This window comes from Malania oleifera, chromosome 3 (assembly GCF_029873635.1).
Source record: "Malania oleifera isolate guangnan ecotype guangnan chromosome 3, ASM2987363v1, whole genome shotgun sequence".
Classification (NCBI taxonomy): domain Eukaryota; kingdom Viridiplantae; phylum Streptophyta; class Magnoliopsida; order Santalales; family Ximeniaceae; genus Malania; species Malania oleifera.
Window position 1 is genome coordinate 16,664,063 of NC_080419.1, and position 18,132 is coordinate 16,682,194.

General features: G+C 37.0%; 1 protein-coding gene across 2 annotated transcripts; it reads left to right on the plus strand.

Moving 5' to 3' along the window:
- The first annotated feature begins 14,445 nt into the window (after window positions 1-14,445).
- LOC131150239 (uncharacterized) lies at window positions 14,446-17,804 on the plus strand. 2 transcript variants are annotated; one of them, XM_058100846.1, is made up of 2 exons: window positions 14,446-16,952; window positions 17,196-17,804. In XM_058100846.1, the coding sequence occupies exons 1-2, from the start codon at window positions 14,871-14,873 to the stop codon at window positions 17,616-17,618; spliced, it is 2,505 nt and encodes an 834-aa protein (XP_057956829.1). In that variant the 5' UTR covers window positions 14,446-14,870; the 3' UTR covers window positions 17,619-17,804. The 2 variants fall into 2 exon arrangements, with proteins under 2 accessions (XP_057956829.1, XP_057956828.1); XM_058100845.1 differs by having other exon boundaries at window positions 14,493-16,952; window positions 17,193-17,804.
- Window positions 17,805-18,132: the final 328 nt, after the last annotated feature.

Sequence of the window (18,132 nt, forward strand, 5' to 3'; positions counted from 1 at the left end):
ACCATTCGGTAAGGAGCTTTAGAGATCGGTGTCGTCCTTGGAAGTACGTGGATAGCAAAATCTATCTCGGGGTCGAAAGGCAATCCAGGGAGTTCTTTTGAAAAAACATCTGAAAACTCCTTAACCACTGGTATACTACCAAGCTGCAATTCATTTTCTGTCACCTCCTTTACATAAGCCATAAACCCTTGACATCCGTCCAGAAGTAGTCTTCTCGCCTGCATGGCTGACACTAACGGAGGTAGAGAATACACCCACGACCCCACAAATATGAATTCTGGCTTTCCTAATGGTCTGAAAATCACCTCTTTCATATGACAGTCAATATTAGCATGGTTAGTAGGCAGCTAGTCCATTCCCAGTATTACATCAAATCCATGCAAATCTAGCATAATTAGGTCAGCTAGTAATACCCTCCCCTGAATTTTTACTGGGTAACCCCTGAGCACCCTACGACACCCCACCACTGACCTTGTCGGTATTGCTACTGACAATTCAACATTTAATAACTGTGTCTCAACACTCGACAATTTAACATATCCCATAGACACAAAAAAGTGTGTGGCACCTATATCAAATAAAACAATAGCTTGATATGATAAAGTAGTAAAGGAACCTATCACGACGTTGTCTGCGGCCTCCGCGTCTTTCGGTGTCAAAGTATAAACCCTTGCCAGGGCTACATTCCTTTGTTGGCCTCCACAAGGCACTTGATAACCTCCTCGGTGCGGTCTGGGAGCAAGTACGGTATCAAGTGGTGTATGACAATCTCATACTAAATGTCGCGATACACCGCAAGTGTCTTTTTCCACATGTCTGACAAACTGGGTAAATCTGCATATCTTGAATCTCACGACCTCTAGTCTCCTGTCTTTATCCCCTGCCATAATTACCTATCCTCCACTAGCTCTGACTAGAGCCTACTTGTAAGCTTGAAGGCATAGTCCTCTTCTTCTGCCTCTGCTCCTCCGCACCCATCCGCTCACTAGCCTCAGCCACAACTGCTCTGTCCACCAACTCGGAAAAGTCTTGCACTTTCAACACTGCTACCTGCTTATAAATTTCTCGCCTCAGACCCCTTTCAAACTGTCTCGCCTTCTTTGCCTCATCGGGTATGATGTACGTGACGAAGCGGGACAACTCTATAAACCTCGCTGCATACTTCTGGACTGTTTGCTGTCCCTGTTTCAAATTCAGGTATCCTCCACTTTGACCTCCCTGGTAGTGGCTGGATAGTATCTGTCAAAGAACAAATCTTTAAACCGACACCAAGTCATAGCTATAGGCACCACCCTCTGGTTCTCCAATAATTTTACTACAGTCCACCATCTTTCAGCCTCTCCTGTCATTTTATAGGTGGCAAATAAGAACCTCTGCTCCTCCATGCACTGCAGCACTGCTAATATTTTCTCTATTTCCTACATCTAGTTCTCGACGACTGCAAGATCAGCTCCTCCTGAAAATGCCGAAGGATTCATTTTAGTGAATTTCTCTATCGTGCACTCGTGGCCTGCAGATGGACCTCCCTGCTCCTTAGAGTTCCATGCAATCTCAATCATGACTTGCTGAGCCACACTACGTAATATTGCATTTAAATCAGCTCCGCCTGCACCCGAGGACCTTGCACCCTCACTACCGCTTGCATAAGCACTACCACCACCTGGGTCCATCCTATAAAGACAATAAACATGACTTAGGAACCCTATCCTTATAATTTACGTATTTAATCAAAACTCATGATATCCATCTACCATGACAGCCCTATTTTAATTCAAGATTCAGTTCTACACTTCAAAAACACAACTCGACAATAGTTTTCTATGACTTTCTTGAAATCGCCACCCCAGAAAAGACATAGAAACCACCACAGAAGTCCTGCCTCCAAACTGCAAAACAAAACCTTAAATCTTTTTCCTATACTCTAGTATTGTTTCCGCTGCACTCTAAAGTCTACAAAACCTAGCAACCTAGGCTTTGATACCAAATTGTAACGACCTGCCTATTCGCCATATTTTTTTTCTACGTAATAATAATATTAATAATTTTAACATCATACTAAATTGTCATAATCATGATCAACTTGGACCCATGGGCACTAGGGATATACCTGTCATACAACTTTGATACCTAAGCAGCGGAAAACATAAAATTACATACATGTCATACAACACCAGAAACAATACCAAAATTCTATTGAATCTGTCATATATATATATATATATATATAGTCATCCACAAAAGGACCCAAAAAGTATTCTATAGTCATAATCACACAAAAACCATCTGACCCTATCTCGCCTATTTACCCTTTTAACAGGGTAGTTTGGCCAACTCCTACCGTTGCGGAGCTTTATCTGCTCTTTTACCTGGATTTTCTGAAATGTTTGTATGGTTGGGGTGAAACACCTCTCAGTAAGGGATATAAACTAATATCAGTGTGTGGCAACATAAGTATTTGTCGTGACATACATATAAATAGTACATAATTCATAACTGGTATAAACATTTGTATCATATATGAGTAAAACATGATTTAACATAACATAGTTTAACCTACTAAATTTCTGTACTAAAAAATCATCTTATATAATCATATCATATTTGAATTATTACCCATGATAGATAGTTAGTTGTTGTCATGTCTTACCCCCAACATGACAGGGTTATACGGCCTAAAGGCGAGACCTATCAATGGCTGACTGACCATGCTAAGTCAAATATAGGCGTGTAAGTACGATGGGTCTGTTCCACCTGTGCCAAACTACTAGGGTAACTATGACACTCTTATAAAGCCACATCGACTGCCATCTCTCACACTCTACATAAAATGTGTGGTGGCACTAACATAAACATAAATGTGAACATATAGCTATGATACCGTGCTTCATAAAACTGAACCAAGTTATCCGGATTCTGATAACATATAATACATTCCATATTAAAACATAACTATTTCGTATTTCAGAGTAATATTTAACATAAACACATTTCATGATTTCTTACATATCATACATAATTACGGCGTCAACGCTGGCATAATTCATAATGTAAAAATCACGGCATTTACGCCAGCAGAATTCATAACGTAAAATCACGGCATTTATGCCAGCATAATTTATAACGTAAAATCACGACATTTATGTCGACATAATTCATAACATAATAAACATAAATTCTTTAACATAATCTTAAAATCATCGTTCTTGTACTGTTTTTAAGGTTTTCTTGAAAATTGCTATAACATGTTTATCTTGGAAAAATCATAATATTTCAATATAACATAATTTTCATAGAAATATTATACTTATGGCACACAAATGTAAGTAGCCTTCTAAACTCATAATTTGCTCTAAAATTATATTTTCTTATAAAATATGTTAAAATCATTCTCCTGTTCAACATCATTATTCCCAAACATAGTTCCATAATATACATATTTTTCTGAAAATAAATATTGTGTAATAATAAATAATTTTATGAAAAAAAATGACTTAATTTATCCCCTTACCTAACTTACTAAAAAACTCACAATTTAAACCAAACCTACACTCGTGTGTTCCCTAGCTTAACATCCTAAAATTACATTTTTCTCAATAAAACTTTAGTATTATTCTATCTAAAGCATTTACCTCGTCCAGAAACACCAAATACCTTAAAACTTAAAATAACCAACTTACATAGATTTTAGAATAGTGCTCAAGTTTGCCTAACCAACGAACTACTCTAGCAGACTTGAAGAGAATCTTCTTAGAAGTAGCGTGGCGGCTTCCGATCGTCGAATCGGCGAGTATCTAAGTCAGAAATCTAGAGAGAAGGAGAGAGATAGACGAGGTTTAGAGAGAGAGAGAGAGAGAGAGAGAGAGAGAGAGAGTTTCATGCAAAAATTCACGCTGAAAACCTGAGGTTGGTGTATTTATAAAATGAGAATTCGTCGACGAGACACGTCACCTTGTCGACGAGTCCGTGAAGGGAGTTCGTCGATGAACTTGTAACCCTCATCGATGAAATTCAAGCTCTGTTAAACCCCTCATGGTAAGTTCTCGTCGACGAGATACGAGCCTACATCGACGAGCCCAAGAAGGCTTCTAGTCGACAAGCACCCTGCGTTCATCAATGAGACCCTACTGAGTCCCTTTTGAAAAATCATTTTCTCTCCTTTCTTTTATTTACTTAATTTCTATAATTCTTTGAGTCTTTACGCAAACTTTCCAAAAAGAAACTACCCTACCCTCTGAGCTTTCTAAGCTTAACCACCAAAAGGGCCTAAAAAGATAATAATTCGGTAAGGTGAGACACCTCTCAGTAAGGAAGAAATAAACTATAGCAGTGTGTGGCAGAAGAGTTTTAATATATATATTTATAAAATAAACTCATCCATTAATCACAACAAATGGCAAAGTGCATACAGACTGTATTCAAACAACCAAAACCAATATTTATGGTGAAAGTTCTCAAGGATTAGAAAGATTACACGCCCATACATGTACCTTCCCTCTGCTCTGATACCGTTTGTAACCATACCCTTTGATTCGGGTGTGGCTACAACAAATACCGATTAGGGCATTCACCTTTCACCATAAGCCCTCGGGTGGAAAGATTTACTTTGTCATAAATATTCATGCATTTAAGTTCACATACCAGTATATACACACATTCACATCAATCATCCCACATAGTCTGCAAACATATACACCATAGTTCATCCACATGGGATACAATACAATCCATTGATTTCAGTACGTGGCTCACTTAGGGCAACTATGCACTTCCCAGTACATGGCCCACGTAGGGCAATTGCGTACTTTATTGTACGTGGTCCACGTAGGGCAATTGCGTACTTCTCTGTACGTGGCCCATGTAGGGCAGCTATGTACTCCACTGTAAGTGGTCCACATAGGGCATCTACGTACTCCACTATATGTGGCCCACGTGGGGCAGCTACGTATTTCACTGTACGTTTATGTTCACACATAGACAGTATTCACCCAAGCAGGCAATATTCACAACCAAACAGTGTTCACAGCCAAGTAGTATTCACAACCAATCAGTATTCACATCCAGACAGCACTAACAAGCAAACAGTATTCACAACTGTACAATATTTACAACCAGTTAATTATGAAAGATTATTTTCATGCCATACGATTTTTCTCAAATATGAATTATAATCAAAACCAATCATTTTTTAATGCTTACTCCGTTCAGAAAAATTGTACTATATATACGGTCCCTATACTCGAAAATAACTTATTTAATTTAATAAAAAGCTTGGTATAATTTATTCCCTTTACCTGTTCCTCGAAGTCGTGCCAAAAAAGAATAGGAAACGGAACCCTGTATTCCACAAATCCTAACTTAATCAGTTCAACCCCAAAACATTAATCATTTAACATTTCCTAGGCCCACACACTCCTAATAATTAATTTAATATTAAAAATATCTTACTTACCCTAATTTTGGAGTGGTGCCCAAGAACTCCAAATCAAATTTCTACTTCAAGTAACTTGGAGAGAATCACCCCAGGAACCTCGTGGTGGTTTTCGATTGTCGAATCGAACTAAATCCGAACCAAAATCAAATAGAGAAGGCGGTAGGGTCGAACCCTAGAGAGAGAGAGAGAGCGAGAGGAGAGAGAATTTCGTGGAAGAAAAGAATCTCAGGGCTATTTATAGGCTGGCGTTCGTCGACGAGTCTAAAAGGTTCGTCGACAAACCAAAGAAGGACACTCAACAACGAGAACATCAGGTTCATCGACAAAATGTTTAAAAACCTGAATTTGCCCTACTCTTGGTAATTCCTCGTCAACGAGACACGTGTACTCGTCGAAGATACCAAGAAGGACTTTCATCGACAAAAAAAACGAGTTCGTTGACAAGTCCCTGTTGTTACCCCTTTTAAATTTCTTTTCCATTTCTTTTTTCCTTTTTCCTTTATCCTTTATTTTTCATTGTTATTATTTTCCCGGTTCTTTACACATACTTTATGGCTTTAAGATGAACTTATAAGATCAAATGAATAAATAAATAGGTGAATAACCACACCAAGGTTGAATTAAGGCCACTCTTCCATATAAAACAATACAAATAAGTAATCCTTGTTGACTTTGGTGTAAGAATTTATTCTATTATTTTGTTGAAATTATAGGATGTTTAATTATCATGATCTTCACATATATTTCCTTTATGCTAAAAACTAAAGAATCCATAAACAAATATACCTGGATTAGCCATGATGTAAACTAGTCTTTGAAGAACACTTGTAGGAATCGTTTCTCTTGCCTAGCCTTCTTTCTATCTCTATTCTTCACTAGAACATATGGGTAAACTGGTGAGAGAAAGATTGGTGGCAAGAGGACAATATTTAACCCTATATTTATGACTATTATACCACTCCCCATAAAAATAGAAATTAATGGGAAAAATCCTTCCACTTCCCCATTAACTGTCACAACATTTTGAAAGCCAAAAGTCGCCTTAATCCATTAACCCAAAATGTCCATTGGCATTCCATTTCATGTGGGTCATAACTACATTCTCCCACTTGGCCCATATGAATGACATTTATTTGGATTAACAAGATAATCATAATATGCGCATAACATTATCTTATTCATACTTTAGTAAGATTACAATAATATCATAATTAAATAACTTACCAACATAAGTCATGGCGATAAATATTAATAAGGCAACATCTTCCCTTCCATGTACTACAATAGGAAGTAACCATAATGTCCCTGTAATGTCTTTGTCAAAGACCATTCCTGTTAACAATAATCCATCTTCATAATTACGTAATTGATGGTAAATTAAAATAATATTCATTATACAGGTTATAGAACAAAACATAAAGATCCACTATCATACATCAACGATTACAACAAAGACCCATGTGATCAACATGTTTCATAAATGCCTTTGGTTCCAATCCTTTAGTTAAAGAATCTGCTATCATGAGCTCAGTCCTAATATGTTCTATAAGCACTGTCTGTTTTCAAACTTCCTCCTAACGGCCAAATATTTGAGCTCCATATGCTTAGCATCATTAGAATATTTTTCGTTTTTGGAGAAAAAGACTATTGCGAAGTTATCACAATATATTCTCAGCGGCTTGTCAATACTATCGACAATTCCAAGTCACGAGATAAAATTCCGCAACCATAAACCATGTACTATGGCCTCAAAGCATGCCACAAATTCAGCTTCCATAGTAGAAGCTCCTATGATAGTTTGTTTGGCGCTTTTCCACGATATTGCGCCTCCAGCTAATAGGAACAAATAACCAAAAGTTGACCTTCGACTATCAACACAACCAGAAAAATCTAAGTAGGAGTAACCAATCACCTCCAACTGATCAGATTTTCGATACGTGAGCATATAGTGTCTTGTTCCTTTCAGGTATCTTAAAACCTTCTTTGCAGCTTTCCAATACTCCATCCTGGTATTACTTTGGTATCTCCCGAGCATTCCAATTGCAAAACTAATGTCCGGTTTCGTACCTGTTTGAGCATACATCAAGCCTCCAACAATAGATGTATAAGGAATATTTTTCATTCTTTCTTTTCTAATGCATTATGTGGACAATCCTTTTCACTGAACTTGTCCCCTTTACAAATAGGAGCAAGAGTGGTTGCACAATCAGTCATGTGAAATATTTCTAGAACTTTATTGATATATCCCTTCTGAGACAACCCTAACACTCCATTTGATCTATTACGAAATATTTCAATTCCTATCATGTAAGTTGCCTCACCCATATTTTTCATTTCAAAGTTCATAGAAAGAAATCTCTTAGTGCCATTCAATAAACCAAGATCATTATTGGCAAGCAATATATCATCAACATATAGAATCAAGAAGATAGACTTACTCCCACTGACCTTTAGATATATACATTGATCAACGGTATTTTCCTTAAATCCAAAGGACGTTATGGTATCATGAAATTTAAAATACCATTTTCTGGAAGCTAGATTAAGTCCATAAATTGACTTCTTTAATTTAAAAACCATATGCTCATTTCCTTTAATCATTAAACCTTCAAGAAGATCCATATAAACCTCTTCGTCTAAATTCCCATTCTAAAAAGAAGTTTTTATATCCATTTTGTGTAACTCTAAATCAAAATGAGCCACCAAAGCCATTATGATTATAAGACAGTCATTTTCAAATACAAGAGAGAACGTCTCTTTGTTATCAACACCTTCCTTTTGAGTGAAACCCTTTACTATAAGTCTAACTTTATATCGTTCAATATTACCATTACAGTCGTGTTTGGTCTTAAAAGCCCACGTACACCCAACTGTTTTAAAACCTTCAGGCAAATCAACAATGTCCCAAACTTTAGTTTGTTCTATTGATTTCAACTTATCATTTATAGCATTGATTCAATTTTCAAAATCATTACTTTCAATGGCTTGTGAAAATGAAACCGGATCTTTACGTGTCCTTAAATCATAATCGGATTCTTGCAGATATACCAAATAATCATCTAAATAGCTTATCTCCTTTCTCTTTGAGATCTCTCTAATGCTATTCCTTGTGATTGTTCTGCAACCAGTTCATTGGTGACATTCTCATTATGGAGTGACTGATCACTAGATTTTTATTCAATGTTATCATACCGTTCGATAACTGGAGAAACAACAATTTCTGTTGAAGTTCTGGGCATCAGGATAGGCACCCAAACTTCTTCAATGAGCATATTACATGACACATCACTCCCACTAATTTCACAATTCTCAAGGAATCTGATATTTTCGGTTTCAATAATTCTCGTACTATGGTTAGGATAGTAAAACTTATACCCTTTAGACTTCTCTGGGTAACCAATAAAGTACCCGCTTTCAATTCTAGAGTCCAATTTCTTTTTATATGGATTATAGATCCTAACTTCTGCTGGACAACCCCAAATATGAAAGTGTCTTAAACTTGATTTCCTTCCCGTCCACAATTCAAAAGGAGTCTTTTGAACTACCTTACTAGGAACCCGGTTAAGCAAATAAATGGTTGTCTTACGAGCCTTCATCCACAATGAAATGGGTACTGAGGAGTTACTTAACATACTCCTAACCATTTTCATAAGAGTACGATTACGCCTTTCAGCCACACCATTCTGCTGAGGAGTACCAGACATTGTGTATTGTGCACAAATACCATTTTCTTCTAGGAATTTAGCAAATGGTCCTGGACATTGTCTAATTCCATCATACCTACCATAATACTCACTACATCTATTAGATCGAATGATTTTCACCTTTATATCCAATTGTCACTCAACTTCAGCAATATATGTTTTTAAAGCATATATTGCTTGAAACTTTTCATGCAACAAATAGATATAACCATAACGTGAAAAATCATCAATAAAGGTGATAAAATACTTTTCTCCACCAAAAGATGGTGAGTCAAAAGGGCCACATACATCAGTATGAACAATCTCCAGAAGATTTCCACATCCTCGTGGCCCCTTTCTTTGTATGTTTGATTTGCTTTCCTTTAATGCAATCAACACATACATTGAAATCAGTAAAATCAACGTTTATAAGAATCTCATCTTTTACTAATCTCTCCATTCTCTCTCTCTCCATATGACCCAGTCTTTTACGCCACAAGAAAGAGGAGTTTTCATTAACTCTGTTACGTTTAGTTCCAACATTATGATGCAAGGTAAGGAGTGTTTCAAATTTTTTATTTATTTATTAAGATTATATTTATATAACCCCTCAGATAAAACACCATAACCAACACATAACTGACATAAGCCATTTTTCAACAAACGGAAACCTTTATGTTCAAAATACAAACCATAGCCATCATTATCTAGTCTTGATATGGAAATTAAATTCCTAAAAATAGTTGGAACATAAAAAGTATCAAACACGTCTAAACAATAGTCTGACTCTAAAAACAAACGAAAAGTTCCAACACCAACTACTAGTACTTGATTTCCATTTCCCAAGACTATAAAATGCTTATTTTCCTTTATGTTCTGGATCTAAAGGTATCCCTACATCAAATTTGAAACATGAATAGTTGAACCAGAGTCAATCCACCATGTATTAGAAGAAACTAGTGTCATATTTGATTCGAAACATACATAAGCTAATAGCTTACCTTTCTTTTCGAACCAAGCTCTCTATTTCAGGCAATTTTTCTTTAAATGTCCATAGCCATGACACAAATAGCATTTCGGTCCATTATGTTCCTTCTTAGGAGCCTCATTGCCATGAGAAGGTCCCGCAACCTTCAATGGATCTTTCTTGAAACTCTTTTTCAGTTTCTTTCCTTTGCTTCCAACTACATGACTCATGACATTAATTGAATGTTGTCCTTGTTGCTTAAGCCTTGCATCTTCTTGAGTTAACGTACTTATCAATTCATTCACATTCCACTTTTCTTTAATAGTGTTATAGTAAATCTGCATGGCCAATACTGAGGAGGCAAAGAATTCAGAATAAACTGAACAAGGAAGCTCTCATCAACATTCATTCCCAGTGAGTTCAGTCTGACAGCTAGATTAGTCATATCAAGGACATGTTCGTTCATTCCTTGGCTACCATCAAACTTCATGGTGGTAAGTTCAGCCATTAATCTCCCTGCAAGGGACTTGTCTGCTGAACGAAACCGATCTTCCACAGTCTTAAAATATTCCTTTGCATTTTCAAGTTGAAGAAGTGTTGATTTAATATAGTTTGCTATACACATCCGCATAAACATAATACTTAATCTGTTCGACCTTTCCCATGACCTATACAAAGCTCGTTGCTCCGAACTGCTTATTTCAGTAATAGCATCTGATTTATTATTCACAAAGCTAAGTCCGGATCTAAAACACCAAGGTAAAATTGAATCTGTTCATTCCAGCTAGAGAAATTTGTTCCATTAAAGATCGGAACAGAAGAAGCTAACAAATGTAGTGAAACAAGAACAGACACTGCAATAAAATGATCACAACATTAATGCTTTGAGTAAAACACTTTCATTAGTAAATCGTGTTTAATCTTTGGATTAACTTATGCAATATACTAACATTTACATTTACTGGTGATTTTCACCCACCTAGACATAATTGATAACCCTTTAAAGTTCGATTGGTCTGTCACCTTTAGGCATCCATCCCAATCTTATTACCATTCTTTCAATTATCCTGACTAATGCAATGATTACTTGAAAGTTGGTGTGCCTTTGGGTTAACCATAATAATCAAATAACTATTCTGTAATAATTTTTGCAAAATCATATTTCAATTTAATGTTTATAACTTTTCTTAGTAAGATCACTTTGGTGACAACATACTAACCATAAAATAAACATTGATGATACCTTACTCAGCAAAAATTGTCCAATCTCATAGCAGATAAATAAAATCCTAGAATAAGATTTTCATCATGAAAGATATATAAAATTCGGCCCAAAACATTTCAGTCCTTGCATGCATAAATACATTTATTAACCCAACGTAAGTGAGTCCATACTAAACTCAAACAATAAAGTATGCATAACGAAATATTCCCTAATTGCTACAACTCTGTTTGCTGAGGTGGTGCTAATGACATGGTAGTGGGCCCAGGCTAAATTATATAAGGTAAATTCTCAAGTTAGTGGGGGGGGGGGGTCATAATGGACTGGTTAAATCCCACTTTCCTAGAAATAATTTTTCCTTAAATACATAATTAGCACAATATATCACTACAAAGATGATGACAATTCCGAAATCATGATATAACAATCCAATAAATCCAAAAACTATATGCCTCCATCAATATTTCATTAAATCCGACAAACAACAGGAGAATTTTTCGAAATCAAACGAACAAACATCATGAATACTAAACATTACACAGTTAACAAAATCAATTTCTATATTAAAGGAAAAACATGATAATTTCAACCTTGACTCTGACACCACATGTAAGAATTTATTCTATTATTTTACTGAAATTATAGGATGTTTAATTATCACAATCTTCACATATATTCCCTTTATGCTGAAAACTAAAGAAGCCACAAACAAACATACCTAGATCAGTCATGATATAAACTAGTCCTTGAAGAAGACTTGTAGGAATCGTTTCTATCTCTATTCTTTATCATATCATATGGGTAAAGTGATGAGAGAAAGATTGGTGGCAAGAAGACAATATCCAACCATATATATATATATATATATATATATATAGCTATTATCCCACTCCCCATAAAAGTAGGCATTAATAGGAAAAAACCCTTCCACTTCCCCATTAACTCTCACAACATTTTGAAAATCAAAAGCCACCTTAATCCATTCATCCAAAATTTCCATTGGCCTTCCATTTCATGTAGGTCATAATTCTACAATTGGAATTAACTAATGTGAAAAGAATTTAATAAACCATACAGACGTCCCCGAAGATTGAAAAAGAGACACACACCTCCCTTGAGATTCAGAAATCCCAAGGACCGCTTAAAGTTTCAAAATTTGTATAGACTTTCCATGAGGTTTGTGAAAGATACACTAGACTCTCCCTATTGTTTTTTTTTTTTTAAATATAAACTTTTTTAGGAGTATAAGTACTGTAAAAAAACAAATGTTAAAGAAGGCTTGTGAAATTTTTGAATCCTTGAAGTGGTCATTATATTTTTACCAAACCATGGAGGAGGTCATTGTTTTTTTTTTTTTTTTGGTCAAAAGAATTTGCTTTACAAAATGTGTTCGAACTTCATGCAGAACTACTAAACAGTCTTTCGAAAAATTGCTCATTTATGTGATTGCATGTGATCTTGATCGTGTTAGAACCACACAAACGAAGGGAGATGGGAGAGGGTCTGCATCTTAGAATAGTATTTTTATTGAGATTCTACTTAGGAGTATAGATTTTTGTTCTTAAATTTGAAAGCATGACTATTCGAAAGAAACTCATCATGCGTCCAAAAGAGATACTGAATTTGAATTCATTTGGATTTGAGAGAAAAAAAAACACAAATAAAATCATATGAAACTCTATCCGGATTTAAACAATCCAAATCCAAGGTTCGAAATTCATACGCTCAAACTCAATATATTTTATTCTCTGTATTTTTCAAATACTTACAAATCTAAATTTAAGATCCAAAATCTACGTTCTGGTGAAAATATTTTGATCAGTGAAATGATTAGCAGGCTCTTATCCAATCCTTCATATATGACAAACAAACAGCAAACATAACAAATTCTATAAAGAGGCCAATCCAGTTTTGCAGTCCCATGCAGCAGACCTCAGCCACACCCTCTCTTATTAATGAACCCTAGGCTGGGATAATGGAGTAGAGAGTGGTCGAGAGATAGGCAAACGAATTACACAACGCGTCTCTAAGAATTTCTTGTGGAAAGGGAAGGCAATTTAAGAGGAGGGGACGACGGAGAATTACAAATGAAGGGTTGGGAGCCGCCGGTGCAGTTGTGATAAAGGATTTGCCACGTGTACGGCAGCGAAAAGGCGTTTCATTTCGTATGCTGTAAGGAATGGAATGGGCTTAGGGCTGGCGGGGTGAGGGAATGGAATGTTGTTGCTTCACACAACACCACAGTAACCGTAGTCTAGCTTAACCCCGCACGCTACACCTTCTTAATTTCCCAAAGTAAACACTTAATTTCCATGAACTTTTGTTTTTTGTTTTTCGGGTTAATGATGAACGAGTGACAAAATAAGAATCTATGAGGAATGAGAGTTCCTATTTAATCACTTTAAATCAAGCTATTAATAGTCAGATTAGAATCTTAAGCCGCGCTCTATCCTACCATTACATAGAAAGCCTAAGCTAATTTCCTTAAACTAAGGAAGGTTATGGTTGACTAAGCCCTCTTTTTTTTTTTTTTTTTAATTGAACATCCAGAGTGTAGGGTTTATCTGAAAATTTAAAAATAGGAATATATATATATATATATTTTAATCATTTTAAAGGGAAAATTTATTTTTAATAATTTGATATGATCATAACATAAAATAAATTGAGGCTGAATAGGGTAGGAAGAGGGCCGTTAATCCATATACATGATATATGACTAGACAGAGGGTCGAGGCTTGCAGAGATTAATATTACACGAAAAAGAATAAAATAAAATTTTTGTTTTTATGTTATTTTATTAAAATTTAGAAAGATGGGTCAGAGTTGGAAATTGGGAGCGAACTTATTCGGTGGATAATTCTGTTAAGTCAGTGATGAATCATTAATGCCTTATTAAATGAGAGACCATAGCTGACAGTTGCTATGATGTTACGACTTTTACTAAATCATTTTGTGAGTCGAGAGTCGCCTTACTATGTTGTTACCTTGGGCGGAGGTCAATTTGCTCCGAGATATAAAACAGAGTTGACAGAGCTTAACAGAAATATCAAAGTAATTTCCGGGAAAGGCACTGGTGACATTCAGAGGGGTCCAAGTTAGCTAAAGTGAAAAGGCAAAGAGAGAAACAATGACAGGGCGGAGCTGTTCCACATTAGTCATGAAAAAAGGAGTCTTGGGATCTTTTGATTGATTCGTTAAGAAACTTTCAGAGCCTAAACCCTAGAGAGAGAGAGAGAGACACCCAAGCAACAGCAAAGAAAACCCTTATCCAAGTTAAAAAAGGAGAACCTGAAGGAAAAACTAACACCGACTTCCCGGATAAGCATTAACAGAAAGAGAAGCCTTACTCTTCCTAGCACCTCCACACATCTTAAACGTGCTCCCTAAGCTCATATTTCCTCTTCAATTTATATCCATTCCCTCCCCTCCACAACTCAAATTAGAACAGCAACAACAAATTTAATTTCAGAGTTCAAACCCAAATTCCGGCATCAAATCTACACCCGTTCAACCCCAACTGATTCAATTGAAAGAATCACCTCTGCACCTGGGTTTTTGGCTGATATGCCAGACATGGATAGTGGAAAATCCATGGAAGGTGAAGGAAGCATTCATTTGCAGATTGTTGAGCTTAAAAAGCTCAGCGAAACTCGTAGTGCTGGTACCACCATTTTTGAACCTCAGAGCAGCATTGAGAAAAGAGACAGCAGCAATACAAACTATGCATCTCCGAGGGCTGGATTGCCAGTCCGTGCACCGGAAAAGAACCTGACACTGTTCGCTCTTCGCCTTGCAGTTCTTGAGAAAGCAGCTACCGGCCTAGGAACCCTCGGATTTATCTGGGCAACAGTTGTTCTTCTTGGTGGTTTCGCCATCACTCTAGATAAAACCGACTTCTGGTTCATCACCATCATTCTGTTGATTGAGGGGGCTAGAATATTCAGCAGGAGCCATGAGCTTGAATGGCAGCACCAAGCAACATGGTCAATCACAGATGCTGGAATCAACAGTTTCCGAGCAGTGAAAGCCAGTTCCCACTTCCTCCTGCAAGCCATGAGAGCAGTTTTCCGGGCAATTTTTGCTGCTCGGAAGATGAATCAGCACGGTAGAGAAATTACAGACAGCAAGCGGGGATTAAGCCCCAGAAACTGGGATGAGCAACGGGCGCCAACTCGGACATGGATGAGCTCAGATGTTCCTCTGTTGCCGTATGCTCAATGGGTTTTCCTGTCAAGAAACATCAGCAAACTTCTGTATTGGCTGCAGCTTGCGTCTGCCACTGCCTGTGTGGCTCTCTCACTAATGAAACTTATCAAGCACAACTACGGCGATGTGGAGAAAGGAGATACTGACAAGAAGAATCGGAAATCTGCGCTGAATATTTTCTATGCCTTGGCCCTGGCAGAGGCTCTGCTGTTTCTTCTAGAGAAGGCTTACTGGGAATGGAAGGTCATCTACTGTAAACTGTTGGATGAGGTGAACAATGAGTGTGAGTTGGGGACTTCAGGTGTTGTTTCCATCAGGAGATTCTTTTATGATGCCTACTCAAAATGTGTCAACGGAAGCATATTTGATGGCCTAAAAATGGACATGGTTTCATTTGCTATGGATCTACTGGCTTCAAATTCCTCAGATGAGCAGTTCATTGGAGCTAGGATTCTGCGGCAATTTGCTGCAAGTGAGCGATTTTCTAATGATACCCTCCAAAAGATTGGTATATCTTTATCAGTTATAGAAAGATTAGTTGAAATGTTGAACTGGAAGGACCCAAGAGAAGAAGAGATCAGACTATCTGCTGCAGAAATATTATCAAGACTAGCGGGTAAGAAGCAGAACTCCCTTAGGGTTGCCGGAATTCCTGGTGCAATGGAATCAATTTCATCTCTGCTCCACACCAGCAGGAGCTCTGCCAATGCAGCTGATGAAATCTGTGACAAGAAAATCATCTTTGACCATGAAAATTATGGTTTCTATACCTTCAACCATTTGGGACTTACCATTTTGAAGAAACTTGCCCGTGATCATGATAATTGTGGGAAGATTGGAAACACAAGAGGCCTCTTACCAAAAATTATAGATTTCACACATGCTGAAGAGAGGTTGCTTAAGGATGACAATGTAACACCATCTCAGATTCTTAGAGTGAAAAGATCCTTGCAAGTGATAAAGATGCTGGCGAGCACAACAGGCACTACAGGGAAACACCTCCGGAATGAGATTTCTGAGATAGTTTTCACAGTCAGCAACATCAGAGAAATTTTACGGCATGGAGAGAAACACCCAATGCTGCAGAAATTGGGCATAGAAATTTTGACAAGTCTGGCATTGGAAGAGGAAGCAACAGAAAGGATTGGGGGCACAGGAGGAGTTCTCAAGGAACTATTTAACATTTTCTTCAAACAAGGGATGCCAGAATATGAAAATCATGTAAAAATAGCAGCTGGAGAAGCACTGGCAATGTTGGCACTGGAGAGCAAGAATAACTGTAACCGGATTTTGAGATTAAAAATGACAGAAAAGTTTGTAGAAGCACTGGAAGTTCCACTGCTTCGTATAAACGCCGCAAGAATTTTAAGAAATCTGTGCACCTATAGTGGAGCAGATTGCTTCAACAAATTGAAGGAAGTCACCGTTGCTGCACCCACGGTAAGTGCTCCCCTCCCACCTTTTTTTCTTCCTCTTCTTCATCTCATCATTGTTATCTTCTCCTTCACCATTTGACACACCCTTTCCCCCAAGAAAAAGGGGGAAGGAAATAAAACAGTAACTGGGGAGCCTTTTTTTCCCCCAGATAGTAAAAGATAGATCTGCTTTACTCGTGCATCAGAAATAAGAATGATAACAGAAAAATAAGCTAACTTACATCTCCCATTCTCCCCACCCTAGCAGGTCCTCAAGGCAATTGTCTCCGAGGAAAACAAAGTTCAGGAAGTGATGATTGGACTCGCAGCACAAGTTTTTAAATTCATGAATCCTCAGGAATCCAGCACCATGTTTGAGAGAGCAGGAATTAAAGAAGCCAAATTGGCCAACACATTAGTCCAAATTCTGAAGAAATACCGGTATCCACAAATCAAGACTCCAAGAATAAGGAGGTTTGCTATAGAGTTGGCAATTTGGATGATGAAGGACAAACAAACAAATGTTCAAGTTTTCAAGGATTTGAAAATGGAGAATGAACTGGAATGTGTCACAGAGACCACAGCAGAGCTTGAAAGCTTCAATATTTTCTCTGGTACAGTTGGACTGAGTCGGCACAGCACGACAATGCACTCATTAGTTGAGACTGCACTGAACTTGCTGGAAGATTAGTGAAACATAGAAACTCGTACAGATTTTGCAACATCAACACAAAATCAGTACTCCTAGGTGATGCAAATATGTGAATTAAATAAGTAAATATGCATACACAATTGATTTGTGATTCTTTTTCTTTACATAATTAGTAGAAGTAATTCTATAAAATATGCAGATATTAATTTATTCCATTTTCTATCATTCAAGGGACTCACTGCTTCAAGTGATTGTATGATGATTCTGTTTTTTCTTTTCATTTTTTTCTCGTTTTAGAACAATTATATGTGCATAAGTAGTAAGTTCTGTAGAAAAAGTTTGGGACTCTAAATACCTTTATCATCATCAGCTGTAATAACAATATCATCCACATAAACAACAAGAAGGATCCTATCTGATTAATTTTGACGATAAAATACGAAATGATCCACAACACATCATCGAAGACCAAACTTAAGTACTACAGCACTAAAACAACCAAACCATGCTCTCGGAGACTGTTTTAAACCATATAAAGCCTTCTTGAGCCAAC